This window comes from Dermacentor andersoni, chromosome 5 (genome assembly GCF_023375885.2).
Source record: "Dermacentor andersoni chromosome 5, qqDerAnde1_hic_scaffold, whole genome shotgun sequence".
Lineage (NCBI taxonomy): Eukaryota > Metazoa > Arthropoda > Arachnida > Ixodida > Ixodidae > Dermacentor > Dermacentor andersoni.
This window is the reverse complement of record NC_092818.1, coordinates 183,170,647-183,183,176: the sequence shown is the minus strand read 5'-3', so window position 1 is coordinate 183,183,176 and position 12,530 is coordinate 183,170,647. Positions and strand designations below refer to the sequence as shown.

At 44.4% G+C, this 12,530-nt stretch overlaps 1 protein-coding gene across 1 annotated transcript; it reads left to right on the top strand.

Moving 5' to 3' along the window:
• The first annotated feature begins 9,206 nt into the window (after positions 1 to 9,206).
• LOC126532444 (uncharacterized) lies at positions 9,207 to 11,607 on the top strand. The gene is made up of 2 exons (XM_050180132.2): positions 9,207 to 9,295; positions 10,967 to 11,607. The coding sequence occupies exons 1-2, from the start codon at positions 9,284 to 9,286 to the stop codon at positions 11,396 to 11,398; spliced, it is 444 nt and encodes a 147-aa protein (XP_050036089.1). The 5' UTR covers positions 9,207 to 9,283; the 3' UTR covers positions 11,399 to 11,607.
• The last annotated feature ends 923 nt before the right edge of the window (positions 11,608 to 12,530 follow it).

Genomic DNA, 12,530 nt, shown 5'->3' with positions numbered 1-12,530 from the left:
ATATTATATACTCACAAATAGCGACAAAAACAGGTTGACATGATTCAAACAATGATATTTGCAATCGACACGAAGCAGATATACACATATGGTAGGAAATAAAACAAGAATGGTACATTTCATTTGGCAAAAAGGGGTGACATTGCATAGGTAAATACAATGCTCATACAGATTTCATTTTATACAATGACGTGAGTGGTGTTATTTCCCGCTAACATAATCTAATTATTGCTCAACAGCTCTTCTACAAGGGTTACAAATTTCGGCAACGATGTGTTAGTCGTTATGCAGGGGTCCAGGCTATTCCATTCTCTTATTGCAAAATGAAAGAACGAATATCTAAAACAGTCAGTGCGAAATGCACATTCTTTAAGCGTTAATGAATGCTTATGACGGGAAGGTCTGGTGTCAGCTAGGGATATATACAACGAAGTATTTATTCGTAATGCATTGTGTATTAAATGGAACAATAATTTTAGTCTTGCTAGTTTGGCGCGGTTTCGCAGAGTAGGAATACAGGCTTGTTTTAGCAGTTGGGTAGGTGAATCGCTATTCTTGTATTTTTTAAAGATGAATCTAATTGCCTTTCGCTGCACTCCTAGTTTGTTAATAAGCTGTTGTGCATAAGGAAACCAAATTGTGTTACCATATTCGAGAACTGGGCGAATAAATGCGTTGTATGATACCAGTTTAATTTCCGGTGGCGCAGCTCGAAGTCTTCTTCTGAGGAAGAACAGCCGTTTTAGAGCAGATGGTATGATACTGTTAATATGCGACTCCCATCTTAGGTCATGTGAAATGATCAAGCCAAGATATTTAAGCTCATGAACTCGGGTGAGTGGCATGTTATTGATAGTGTATTCGATGTCCGACCTATGTTTCTTGCGGGTTATAGATAAAAAGGCAGTTTTTTTAATGTTCAGTTCCATCTGCCACTTTTTACACCACTTCACTACATCATGAAGGGCGCTGTTTAAATCAACGTGGTCGTTGATAGAGTTAATTTCATTATAGAGGATGCAGTCGTCGGCAAAAAGCTTCATTTTAACGCGGATGTTAGAGGGCAAATCATTAATAAAAATAAGCAATAAAGTGGGAGCAAGGACGCACCCTTGAGGCACCCCCGATGTAACTTTTGCAATGGAAGAAATTTCATTGTTAAAACGACATACTCAAACCGGTTAGTTAGGTAATCTTCAATCCAATTGACAATAGAACCATTGCCTAAAGTTGTTTTCAGTTTGCTGATTAGTTTTTGATGGGTTACTCTCTCAAACGCCTTCAAAAAATCTAATGCTATTAAGTCAACTTGTTTTTGATTATCAATGCTTTGGGATAAGTCATGCATTAATTCAAGTAATTGGGTTATGGTTGAAAGTCCCCGCCGGAAACCATGCTGGATAGGCGATAATATTTCTGCTTGCTCTAGATAGCGCGTGATATGCTTTAATATGATATGCTCTAATGATTTCCCTACTGTGGACGTTAGCGATATTGGTCTGTATTTACCGACATCACTTTTGCTTCCTGCTTTATGAACGGGGATTACTTTCGCTATTTTCCATTCCTTTGCAAGGCTACATATTGATAAGCATTTGTTAAATATTAGATGTAGATATTTCGCGTGGACTTCGGCATATCTTTGAAGAAAAGTGTTGGGAATGTTGTCCGGGCCGTTTCCTTTTTTTGTGTCTATTGATAGTAATAAGTTGAGGTCACCTGACTCAGTTATCGTTGGCATGTCTAGCGGTCTCTGGTTGTAGTGATTCACCTCCGGAATGCGACCATCGTCAGCAGTGAACACAGACTGGAAGTATGTATTTAATGAATTTGCAAAACTTAAATTTTGTTCCTGAGAAATGAGAGTGTTGCTTTGTTTTTTGGGGCTAAGATACTTCCAAAACTTTCCAGGGGAATGTTTTGAAGAGTTAGGAAGCGTAACTGAAAACAAATGTACTTTCGCTGTACTAATCTTTGCTTTCATTTTATTGACAGCACACGTGAGTTTACGTTTATGTTGAGGACCTTTTTTTGTTTTGAGCAATTTTCTTAGTAGCTTCGCCTTGCGCTTCGCATGAATGACATCACGTATTATCCATGGGTTATTTATTTATTCGTTTGGTTCTTATTGGTATATAGTTATTGATGCAGTGGGATACAATAGCTTTAAACCTTTCCCATAATGCGTCTATGTCAGTGTCTGAAGAATGAGCGAGTTCTTCAAATGACTGATACTCCAAAATTAAGTCATTAACTATGCTTGAGTCGTCAGCTTTTGTAAAGTCTGGATAACTAGTTCTGGAAATAGATGGATTTGTAGCGGCCTGAATGGGAGTAGTGCATAATGTTAATTTGTGATCTGATATTCCATCTAGCACTGCTAAGTTAGCTTTATTGATCGAAAAGTGATTGCTCAGAAAGATGAGGTCAAGAATGTTGGATGCATTGCCTTGAACACGTGTGGGCTCGTTGACAACTTGGGACAAGCCAAACTAAGCATAATATCAAAAACAATTTCTGAACAAGGAGAGCGATAACACATGGTTGGCCAGTCGATATCTGGAAGGTTGAAATCCCCAAGTAGGATCAGCCGGGGATTTTTACATGAAGTTCCATATACTGATATAATGATGCCATTGCGCGTTCATCAGTCGAAGGGCTACGGTATACACAACCGACGCTGATAGTCGTCGCACCAAAACTGAGTTTGCAAAAAAGTGCTTCGGCATTCTCAACTTCCGGTAAGACAGTGAAAGGAATTTATTTATTTATTAGTAAAGCCACTCCTCCCCATCGCTTTAATCTGTCTTTGCGCACAATCACATAGTCGGGTGGGGCTATTTCTTTGTCCTGTATGTCATCTGTAAGCCACGTTTCTGTAATCGCCATAAAGTCGGGCTCTAGGCTGATAAGAAGAGACTCTATTGCGTCAAGCCTATTCAGGATACTGCGCGCATTTACGTTTACAAAGGTTATTTGTTTCGTTTTGGGGGCGGTCGGGGGCGTAGGTGTGGTCCAATTCCTTCCTGGTTTTTTTGGCTTTTACTCGCACTTGTCTGTGCCTTTACAGGTACCCGGCAGTTCTTTTCTTCATCCCACTGAAACAATTCTCCGCTGATTCGGACTTTATCGTAAACGAGCGCCACCTTTGCACCGGAATCTTTCATTGATTTTACACTAACCCGCAGTTTTTTTCCTTATGTCGCGTACTCGGACAGGGAAGTCTTCACTGATCGCGCATTCAGTATTTTTAAGTTCGCGACAGTTTTTTAGCACAAGAGTCTTTTCACGGAAGTCAAGAAGTTTTAGTATTACAGGCCTGTTTTTCTCGCGTGAAGGTTTTCCTAACCTATAAATGCGTTCAATGGCGACAGGTTGAATTTCAAGAATGTTCTTGGCAATGCTTTCATTAAAAGTTTGTTCAAGGGATTCGTTGTCTTCATCTTCATCTTCTGGAATTCCGTAAACTAAAGGATTACACCGTCTCGAGCGATTTTCCAAATCATCCAGTTTTAGTTCAAGCGAGGAAACAACCTTCTGCAAGTTGGTGACCTGGTTTATGCAGTCAAATTTTTTTTTTGTCAAGGGCAGCAATGTTTTAGAGTTTCGCTTCAATTGATGTTAGTCGATCCTATTTATTGCTTTTTATGTCTCCGGCAATCACCTCGAGCTGTCTAGAGATCTGTTCAAGATCTGGGCCGGGGTTTGTTTCGACGTCTCCAGCCAGTAGCAGTAATTCCGCCGCGTGCATTGCCAAATCACACAGTATAGGGCACAGCAGCCTTGGGCACTGCAGCATATCAAGGAACGGATCATTTGAGCGAATACATTTGCCAAAACACCTTACCTGCACAAGATAGACGAAATGATTAAGAATCCGAATCGTGCTGTTGCTGCCATGCCCAGTGAAGTGCGTGCTGGTCCAGTCTCGCTTTAAGTAGCCCCGAAGCGCCATCTGGTCCAAGCTGGGAGTCCGTCAGTGTGTAGCGTACCTGTCGACTTCCGGTAGAAGACGAAGGTTTCGATGATCGCTGTCGTCACAGCGAGGAAGGAACCGGAGTGGTTCCCCAGCCGCACTATCTCGCCCTGCGTCATGGGGCCAGAGCCGTCCCGTACCGTCGGTATCACCAGGGGAATGGAAATCAGCTGCACAAGTTAGACGAAAGGATTAAGAATCCGCATCGTGCTGTTGCTGCCGCGCGCAGTGTTGCCCGGTGTGCCAAACCATGTTGTTTATTCAATACATGTTCGGTTTAATTCCACGTCTGTGTCCTTTCTTTTTTTCCTTTTTTTTGCTTGACGCGTGAGCGCATATGCCCCCACGCTGAAGTTTCGGGATGCGAGCGTATGATGAAGCTCGGCGGTGAATAGTGGCACAGCTACAAGAATGAGGTCCGCGGAGCAGCTGTCACGGCGGATGATGTATGTCACGGCAGATGAGCCCACGAATATAAGCAAAGTGCCTCGAGCGGCCAGTCGCGCGGCAATTTTGCGTGCATTGACTGGCTTATTTCATACTCGGAAAAGCACTTTTATGTAACACGTATTGAGCAACAGAAAGCTGTATCGGGAATTTATAATGTTTGTCTACAATTTTCTTATTGACTCCTTTCATATAATTATAATATTTGAGAAGTTGATTTACGAAATAAGACTAATTAGGTAATTAGGCAGAATACAAAAAATGATAATGTGTGCATCTCCAAGCGACGGCAACCGACATTACCTTGGTTCTGTCCAGCTACGTGTCTTTTGTACGTTTTCAAATCTTGGTGCACGATAGTTGGGGTACTCTGCATATGTGTGACGGATGCGAAAGATCATCAGAAGGCAGACAGCTGGAATAAGAAAGTCCAAAAGTGTAAAGGAGCGTAATAGCTCGAAAGGTATCCATGTCCATCTGCTCCATTGCCTTAATTTGTCACTGTTGTTGGGGTCTCGGTGCTGACGCCCGTTATTGCCAATGGGTCGCAAGCCCCAAGGGTAGCGTTGGCCTGGCGGCCTGGGGCACTGGAAGCATCCGAAGGTCCCGGCAAAGCATGAGAAGACTGGTAACAGAACAACTTGTTTATTCTAACATCGCAAAAGAGCGGCCGGTCAGGTCGACCGAAGTGGAGAGACGGGAGAGCACGTAACTCAACAGAAGAAATCGGAGCCTCTCCCTCGGCGTCCGGGGGCAGCTGCTCTTATACTCTCGGCGTCGTGGGCAAGAAGGAAGGTCACGGGATGAGCCCACGCGACGGCGCGCACGGTCGAGCCGAGAGACATGTTGAGCCGAGTGTAGTGACGCATCGCCAACCCGCCGACGGACAGACCTCCTGGCACCTCACTTGGGGAGCTCCGCTCCCCGGCTGCCGCGCATTGACAAGCGTGGGCACACACACACACACGCACACACGAAGACACGTGGCACTGAAACACGCCTGGACACGCTTGGCGGGGAGGCGTTGCGGCGGCGTTGAACGGGCCAAAATGTCCGCCGCTTTGAACGAAGCCCCGGCGTCCGTTGCATCCGCGCCGGCATTACCGCGCGTTGTAGGCGAAACGTAACACTGTCAAGGAACCTTTCGCGTCAAGGTGGCTGGCTGACTTGAAGCTCGTGGTTGATCCCTTAGAACTTTTAAGGTTATGAAAAGATTGGGCCAACTCAAACTGGTTAATCACAAGCATGCGCCAATACTACGAGAGAACAAAAAGAATAATCGCTTTCGGGAATAATGTCGAGCTCTTCAATGTGACAATGCAATGATAGCGTTTGCTTCTGGCCACGTTCGAAGGATCCTTAACTAGCCATATCGGCTATAGATACAGATGCTGTCAGTGATTTTGTACATCTTTTAGTGCAATTTTAGTAAAGGAAGCGCTCTTCTTTTTCTTCAACAGTAAAATAAAATATTAAGTCGAGTTAGATTTATATATTGTTCCCCTAGAAATCTGTTTTCTATACGCCGATATGTCCCCTTTCTGCGTCAGCAATTTTCATCGATGGCACAGCTTCTGCTCCTCAAGTGGAACCGCCCGCACCAAAACAGACGAGTTGTCGTAATTATCACTTGACCTCCCTCTATGCCGTACTCTGCGAATCAGCCAGTGCTGGCTTCACGCCATTGCCAATTCTCTTTTTTTTTCAGTTTCTCGTTTATAAAAGCTCTGTTCTCGCTATGAATTATTGATTCGTTATATAAAACTAACCTTTCAATCAGCCCAACTTAATATTTTCCTTTAGTATCCCTTTAATACTTACACATCAATGTGCGTTGCGCAGAGCAATGATCTCACGCATGCATAGCTATTCAGAGTACTGATCTCGTAGGCACAATGTTACTCACTGATAAATATTTGAGTGATGCATCAGCTGTGATCACAATATTTTTTTTCTGTGGAGAGAAAGGGAAAATTAATTTGACTGGCAAGGATGAATAGACAGGAGATATCATACGGTATAATGTATCAATTGTACGTGTTCCTCTCTTTAGTGATTTCTTTAGGCGCATGCAGATTAGAAAAGTAAGTATGTTGCTGTAGCCTTTATCCGTGATTAATCGGTGCTGAATGCTCTACGTTTTCTCGCTTTCCGTAGAACTTAGGGAGTCGGCAAAATTTTAATTTCTTGAAAAGGTGCACATTATGCGCCGGTTTTATCCCTTTTGTCTCAATGGAGCGTCTGTTCTCCAGTATGGCTAGCGCGCCACTGCTATGTACATATCCTTCAATGAAAATTTAGTTTGCTCTCTTACGAATGCTGTGATTGCACTACATGAGAGCGCACCACGGCAGGGTGGTGGGACATGGAACACGAAACAAAATTCAACAGTGTAACAAAACAAGTACCCGACCGGCCTAAGCTGATACCGACAACTGAACAAAACTCAACAAAGAAACGAACAAAGCAGAGAAACGTAACTGGCTTGAAGACCTGCGCCGGGGCTCAGGGCAGAGCCCACAATGGCCGAATCTGCTAGGCCGCCCTCGAAAAACGGCGCACGCTGAGTTGGCCTTGGTCTGTGGACAAAGGGCGTCATTAGAGAAACCGCCCTCACACAATGGCAATCCATACTTTCGCGCGCCCCTTAGATAGCCTCTCGGGAAATACGGTGCGGAGTCCCCGCAAGCAGTCAGCGCCTTTCGACGGCGAACACGCGAGCGTCGAACACCGGTTTGGACAGCCTTACAGCCTCACTTCCGAAGCAGGATGGACACGGCAATTACCGGCGAGGAGTATGGCTGAGCGCGTTGCTTGAATACAATGGCGCACCTACGCGGTTCTCATACTGTGTCACCGAGGCTGCATACTGAGACACATATTTTCTGGCACGTGAAGGAGTTTGCCACCAACCATACGTGAGCACTAGCACTACCTGGCTGAAATAATAAAAAAAAAACAGCCTACTTGTCTAGACACCTTGATTACCTAGCAAATCAGCGAGCTTTCAACCTGCAAGGTCAAGCAAAAGGCAGTTTCTCGTCGTTGTGGCATTTGAGAAAGAAACATTATGGCCAGGTGAAGGGGATTAGAGGAAAGAAAAAGTTTGAAACTTTAGGGTTGTCGCAGACGACCATGTTCAATAATTGCACAAGTAGTCTGGGCTCCTAGCTAGGCAACCTAGCGTTTGAATTCACCTCAGCGTTTGTAGTGAAGCGGTGTTTGATTGATCATGCGGCTGTCAGGAGCGGTTGCAAAAAAGGCGAGATCAAAGGTGAAGCCCAATGACAATAACTTCCTACAACAAAATAACCTGTGAACTTCGCTATACATCAGTTTTTCAGGGCTTATTTTGCGCATAATAATCTAAGCTGTACTGAAGACGTATGACCTATCTCAAATTTACTCGCCAACGCTACTATCATTTTAAAAACTAATAAAGGATTTCATGTTTCGCCCCATAAGCTTTGGACGCCAGGAGTGCGGCCTGGGAAGTGTAGTTGCAGCAACGGCGTCTGTCTGAAATGCAATTTCCATTTTTGCACAGCGACTTGTGTGCTTTTCGCTGCGCATGTGCATGAATATTACTGTCGTGAAATGAAATGAAATTACTGTTAAAATATTGTGAGATTAACGACACTCCTTGTTCTCTTTTAACAGTTTCTCATAGATTTCCTAAATAAATAAAAGCCACACACTAGGTACCACAGCATGCCATCTGCGTGCCATGTCGAAAAGAACATAATGGCACAATATAGGACTTGGTGCCTGTTTAGCCACAGCTGCAAATAACCCTATCAACCGGTGTGCACTCGAACTCTTTACAGTGAGGCCTATTTGCTTAGATATGTTTCGCTTAGGATCTTACCCCAAGGCACATTCATGAAGGGTCTGTGAGCTTGTGCTAAGTTTGTATTCCATGTATTTCATGTTTCTATTAACTGTACAACTTAATGATTCTTCGTTGGTGTGGAGTGACAGGTGCCGGCTACTGATGAGCTAGCATGCCCTTGGCGTTAGTTAAGGGAAAAGGACCTTATTTAACAAATATTGTCTCGTAAAGAGTAAAACTAGATTGCTGTTCTGTAAAAGCGTACTTTACTCGCATGTGCGAAGCATTGTCACAGGAAAGTTCCTGCTAATTTCTCGGAAAAAAGAAATGACACTTAAGGAATGTGCGCATTACACGCGCCTTTAGCAGTAGATGATGCGTAAAGCACTACGTTGTGATAACATGATGATCTGCAAATGTGGCTTTCTCTGGGGAAGCACGGAGTGCGAGCTCACCCCGGAAACGCAATTTTCTGTCGAAGAAGGTCTCTCGCAATGAAGACAACAAAGCTGCGTAATCTTCAGATGGAAGAGCGGAGAGAACCACAGTGGCGGGAGTGGGGAGTCGCTCAGTCGGCAGCTGCATACGAGGACCACCGCATAGTCTCACTCTCCCGCACGCACCAATATTTTCGTTCGAAGGCCGCCGAAGGCCTGCGCTGACCGTCAATACCCACCCTGAGAACGAGAAAGAATATGAGAAACAGCGAGACACAAACAGATGCATAGGTGTGGTCAGCTCGAGGCGATCGGCGCCCAGTTGCGGTGTGCCATTGTTTCCGCGACGAGCCACCCCCTTTTTCTCTACTCCCTACCTTTCACTCCGACCACCTACTTGTGGCTCGCACGCGTGCCGTTGTGACCTCTTTTTTTCGTACTTTCTTTACGCATACTGCCACGCACGAAGAGGCCTCGGCAGGTCCGGGGCGTGCCTTAAAAGCGCGCGCCACACCAACATGGCGTGCAGTGTGAACTGTGCTTTCGTCGTCGAGCCCCGTAGCGAACCGCTCTCAGCCCAGCGCCGGAAAGATGACGTCGATGGTGAGTCGGGGATCCCCTGACAGTGAAATTGCACAGTGTGCGTTCTTGGTGAATGATGGAATCAACATGGAGGGCGGCATATGTAGGCTTGTGACAGGCTAATCGCGGGCCACAGACTTTACACCGGTGTTTAGTTTGTGTATTTTAGAAGCTTTAACAAACCCCCTTATATGCTACTCACAGAATGTCGAAGGATAGCAAAACGTGAGGATTGACCAAGTCGATCAGAGCGATAAGCAAAGGGTGTACTAAGGGGGGAGATAGCTTACAGATAACCGCAGAGGGAGGATTTAGTGAGACGGCCCAGGCAAGCAGTAAAAGTTCTGTTCGTTCGACGTGATATCTCGGAATATGGACCCTATTTTTACAATCTTATGTGTTATGGTGACCTCTCTGGTGCGGTAAGCACAACAGCCACTCTCATAAGTGAGCATCAAAGATCCATGAATATCAGTTAACTACCACCTACCCGTGACATCAATGGTACGCTTCCTTTGTTTGTTGGTTCGCCTTTATTTTCTGATTAATTCAGCGATAACATACCACGGCCTCAAGGGCTTCCAAGAATCAAGAACAATGTTTTTTAAGCACTGTTTCTTGTTGCTCGCATGCGGCGGATTTGGCTTGATGATAACGCTGGTGATCTCAAGAAATCATTGCGAGAGTTATCGAGGCACGAAGATGTCAGCGGGTCAGTTCAATGTCATGAAATGAAGATCGTATCATATCGTATCGTATCGTATCGATCGTATCAAGTGCCGCTCAATATGAAAAATTACTACCACTCAAATCCAAATCTTACGTAAAACTGAAATATATATATATATATATATATATATATATGTATATATACATACAATGCAACCTTTCTTTAAGTCAATGTGTCCTCAATTGGACATTAGGACGAAATTGATGCCCCGACTTCTTTCAGGCTCGGCCGGTAGGGTACACTATTAGGTACTACAACACATTCGCGTCATTGTAGAGCTGTATGGTTCGGGAGCAGGTTCGTCTAGCTTTTTTTTTCCTTACTGTGCTGGGATATTTCCAGTCACTAGTTATCGCAATATTTAAACTAAACCATGAAAAGGCATAAGGCAGAATCAGGAAGGTCATTACTCTAGAGATGCCAACGTTTGTCGCAGTTATACGAAGAAGTGAATCCAACGTCTTTTTGAGGCTATAGCGTGTAGGTAGTAAAGAAAAATTAAACGGAACCAAGCGAACATTTATTTGTACCGGAAAATCAGTTCTGACGAATCCCGCAAGATTGAGGAAAGCAGATGAAACGAAACGAATTGTCGTCCACCCGCAATGTAGCACGAATCTGCATAGCCAACCCATGCTTATTAAGGGATTATCATAAAGAAAGCATCACGATTGAAGAAAAATGACAGTAACTTGTACCACATCATGCGTCGGCTACTTTTGGTCGATGCAGATGTCCTTTGCCGAGGGATGTTAGATTTGTCTTCTAAAAGCTCTCACACTTTTATACGGGTCGAAGTGTCGCATACGAGTGAAAAACAGCGTTGAAACCACTATATTAGTCGACTTTTCTAATTTTACGAAGTACTTGTATTTGTGTATCGTGTGTAACGGTATTCAGGTACAATCGTTCAAGTACCACACTGACTTGCCCTTTTGTTCTTCCTTTTTTTTTTTGATCAGATCACGTTGGTATCCCTCGCCATTATGGCTGCTGTAGCGTCGGCTGGCTTCCTCGGTGGTGGCTCCGGAGGTTACGGCGGCTACGGTGGATATGGTGGAGGCTACGGTGGATATGGTGGAGGCTACGGAGGATACGGCGGTGGCTACGGAGGATACGGCGGTGGCTACGGAGGATACGGCGGTGGCTATGGCGGCTACCCTGCTGGCCGAGCTTTCTCTTACTCCACCCACATTCAGCACCCGTCATCGTATGGCGGCCACGGTGGTTACGGAGGATACGGAGGATACGGAGGATACGGTGGATACGGTGGATACGGTGGATACGGTGGATACGGAGGATACGGTGGATACGGAGGATACGGAGGATACGGACGTGGGCTTGGTCATGGCTACGGACACGGCCACGGTCATGGCCACGGATACCACGGCTGAAGAAACCAACGGAATGCGCTGCGCATAGGATCGATTGTCTTGCCGCTCACTCGTCACAGCTATGCATCGCAGTTTCTTGAGTGATCTGTAATTTGCGGAGTTACGCTTCTGTGGGCAAGGTATCCTTTCTCGTACAGGAAATACAGAAAAGAACAAAATGTTATTTGTGTATATATATGAAAAATAAAAGAAAGTATTCTTCTTGGCTACTGCTGCTTGGAGTCTTTGGCGAAAGACGAACTATGTGGTAGCTTCAATGGAAGGGTGTTTAGACACAAATAAAATCGACGCAATACCACTACCGTTGACAACAACAGGAAAAGAAGAAATTTATGAACTGGTGCTCCGTAAGTGAATTGCAGAATAGCGCTGCAGCTCGCCTTCCCGCTCTGGCATAACAAATTGTCGAAAACTTGAAATGCGCGAGTCATACGTTGCAGTTTCCGTCCTGGGTCGGTTCACTGCTTTTTTGACAGTTTACATCGTACTTTTCCTTGGTCCAATGCACGTAAGTATTAAAATAAATTATTTGATAACTATTCTGACATGTAACAAGAACACTTATTAGTTTAGCGGTGTAAAATTTAAACATTTACTATTTCCTCACATATTTTTCTGACAATCGTTCCACTTGAACTACCATTTCGCTTCACATCACAACTATCTCGTAGCCTTTCAAAAGCGTTTGTCTCTCTTATAACGTTATGTCAAGAAAGGATTTGCCTCTAAAGAAATCGTCGGCCGCTCCAACAAAGTATACAGGGCTACAAGAAGGCAGAGAGCTAGTGCGAACCACATCTGAAGATCATTAGTACCGACCGTAAACAAGTCTTTCATCTTAATTTAATTTTTGTCATAGTCAAAGTTAAGTGGTAGCTTCATATCCAACAGTTCGCTTAATAAACAATTCTAGTGTTGGCTCATGAGCACACGGCACCCAATTAGTCAAACGTAATAAGCGGAGAAATATGCCGGTTTAACAGTTCTACAAATACAGTTCGATTATCGTTGGAGTGTATAGGAGTCCGTCCATAATTATGAGAAAGAGAGAAGCAATGTTATTAGGAAGATACTCAATACCCAAACATAAAGAAAAAGAAACTAATCCGATGGCACCACATCTAGAAAAGGG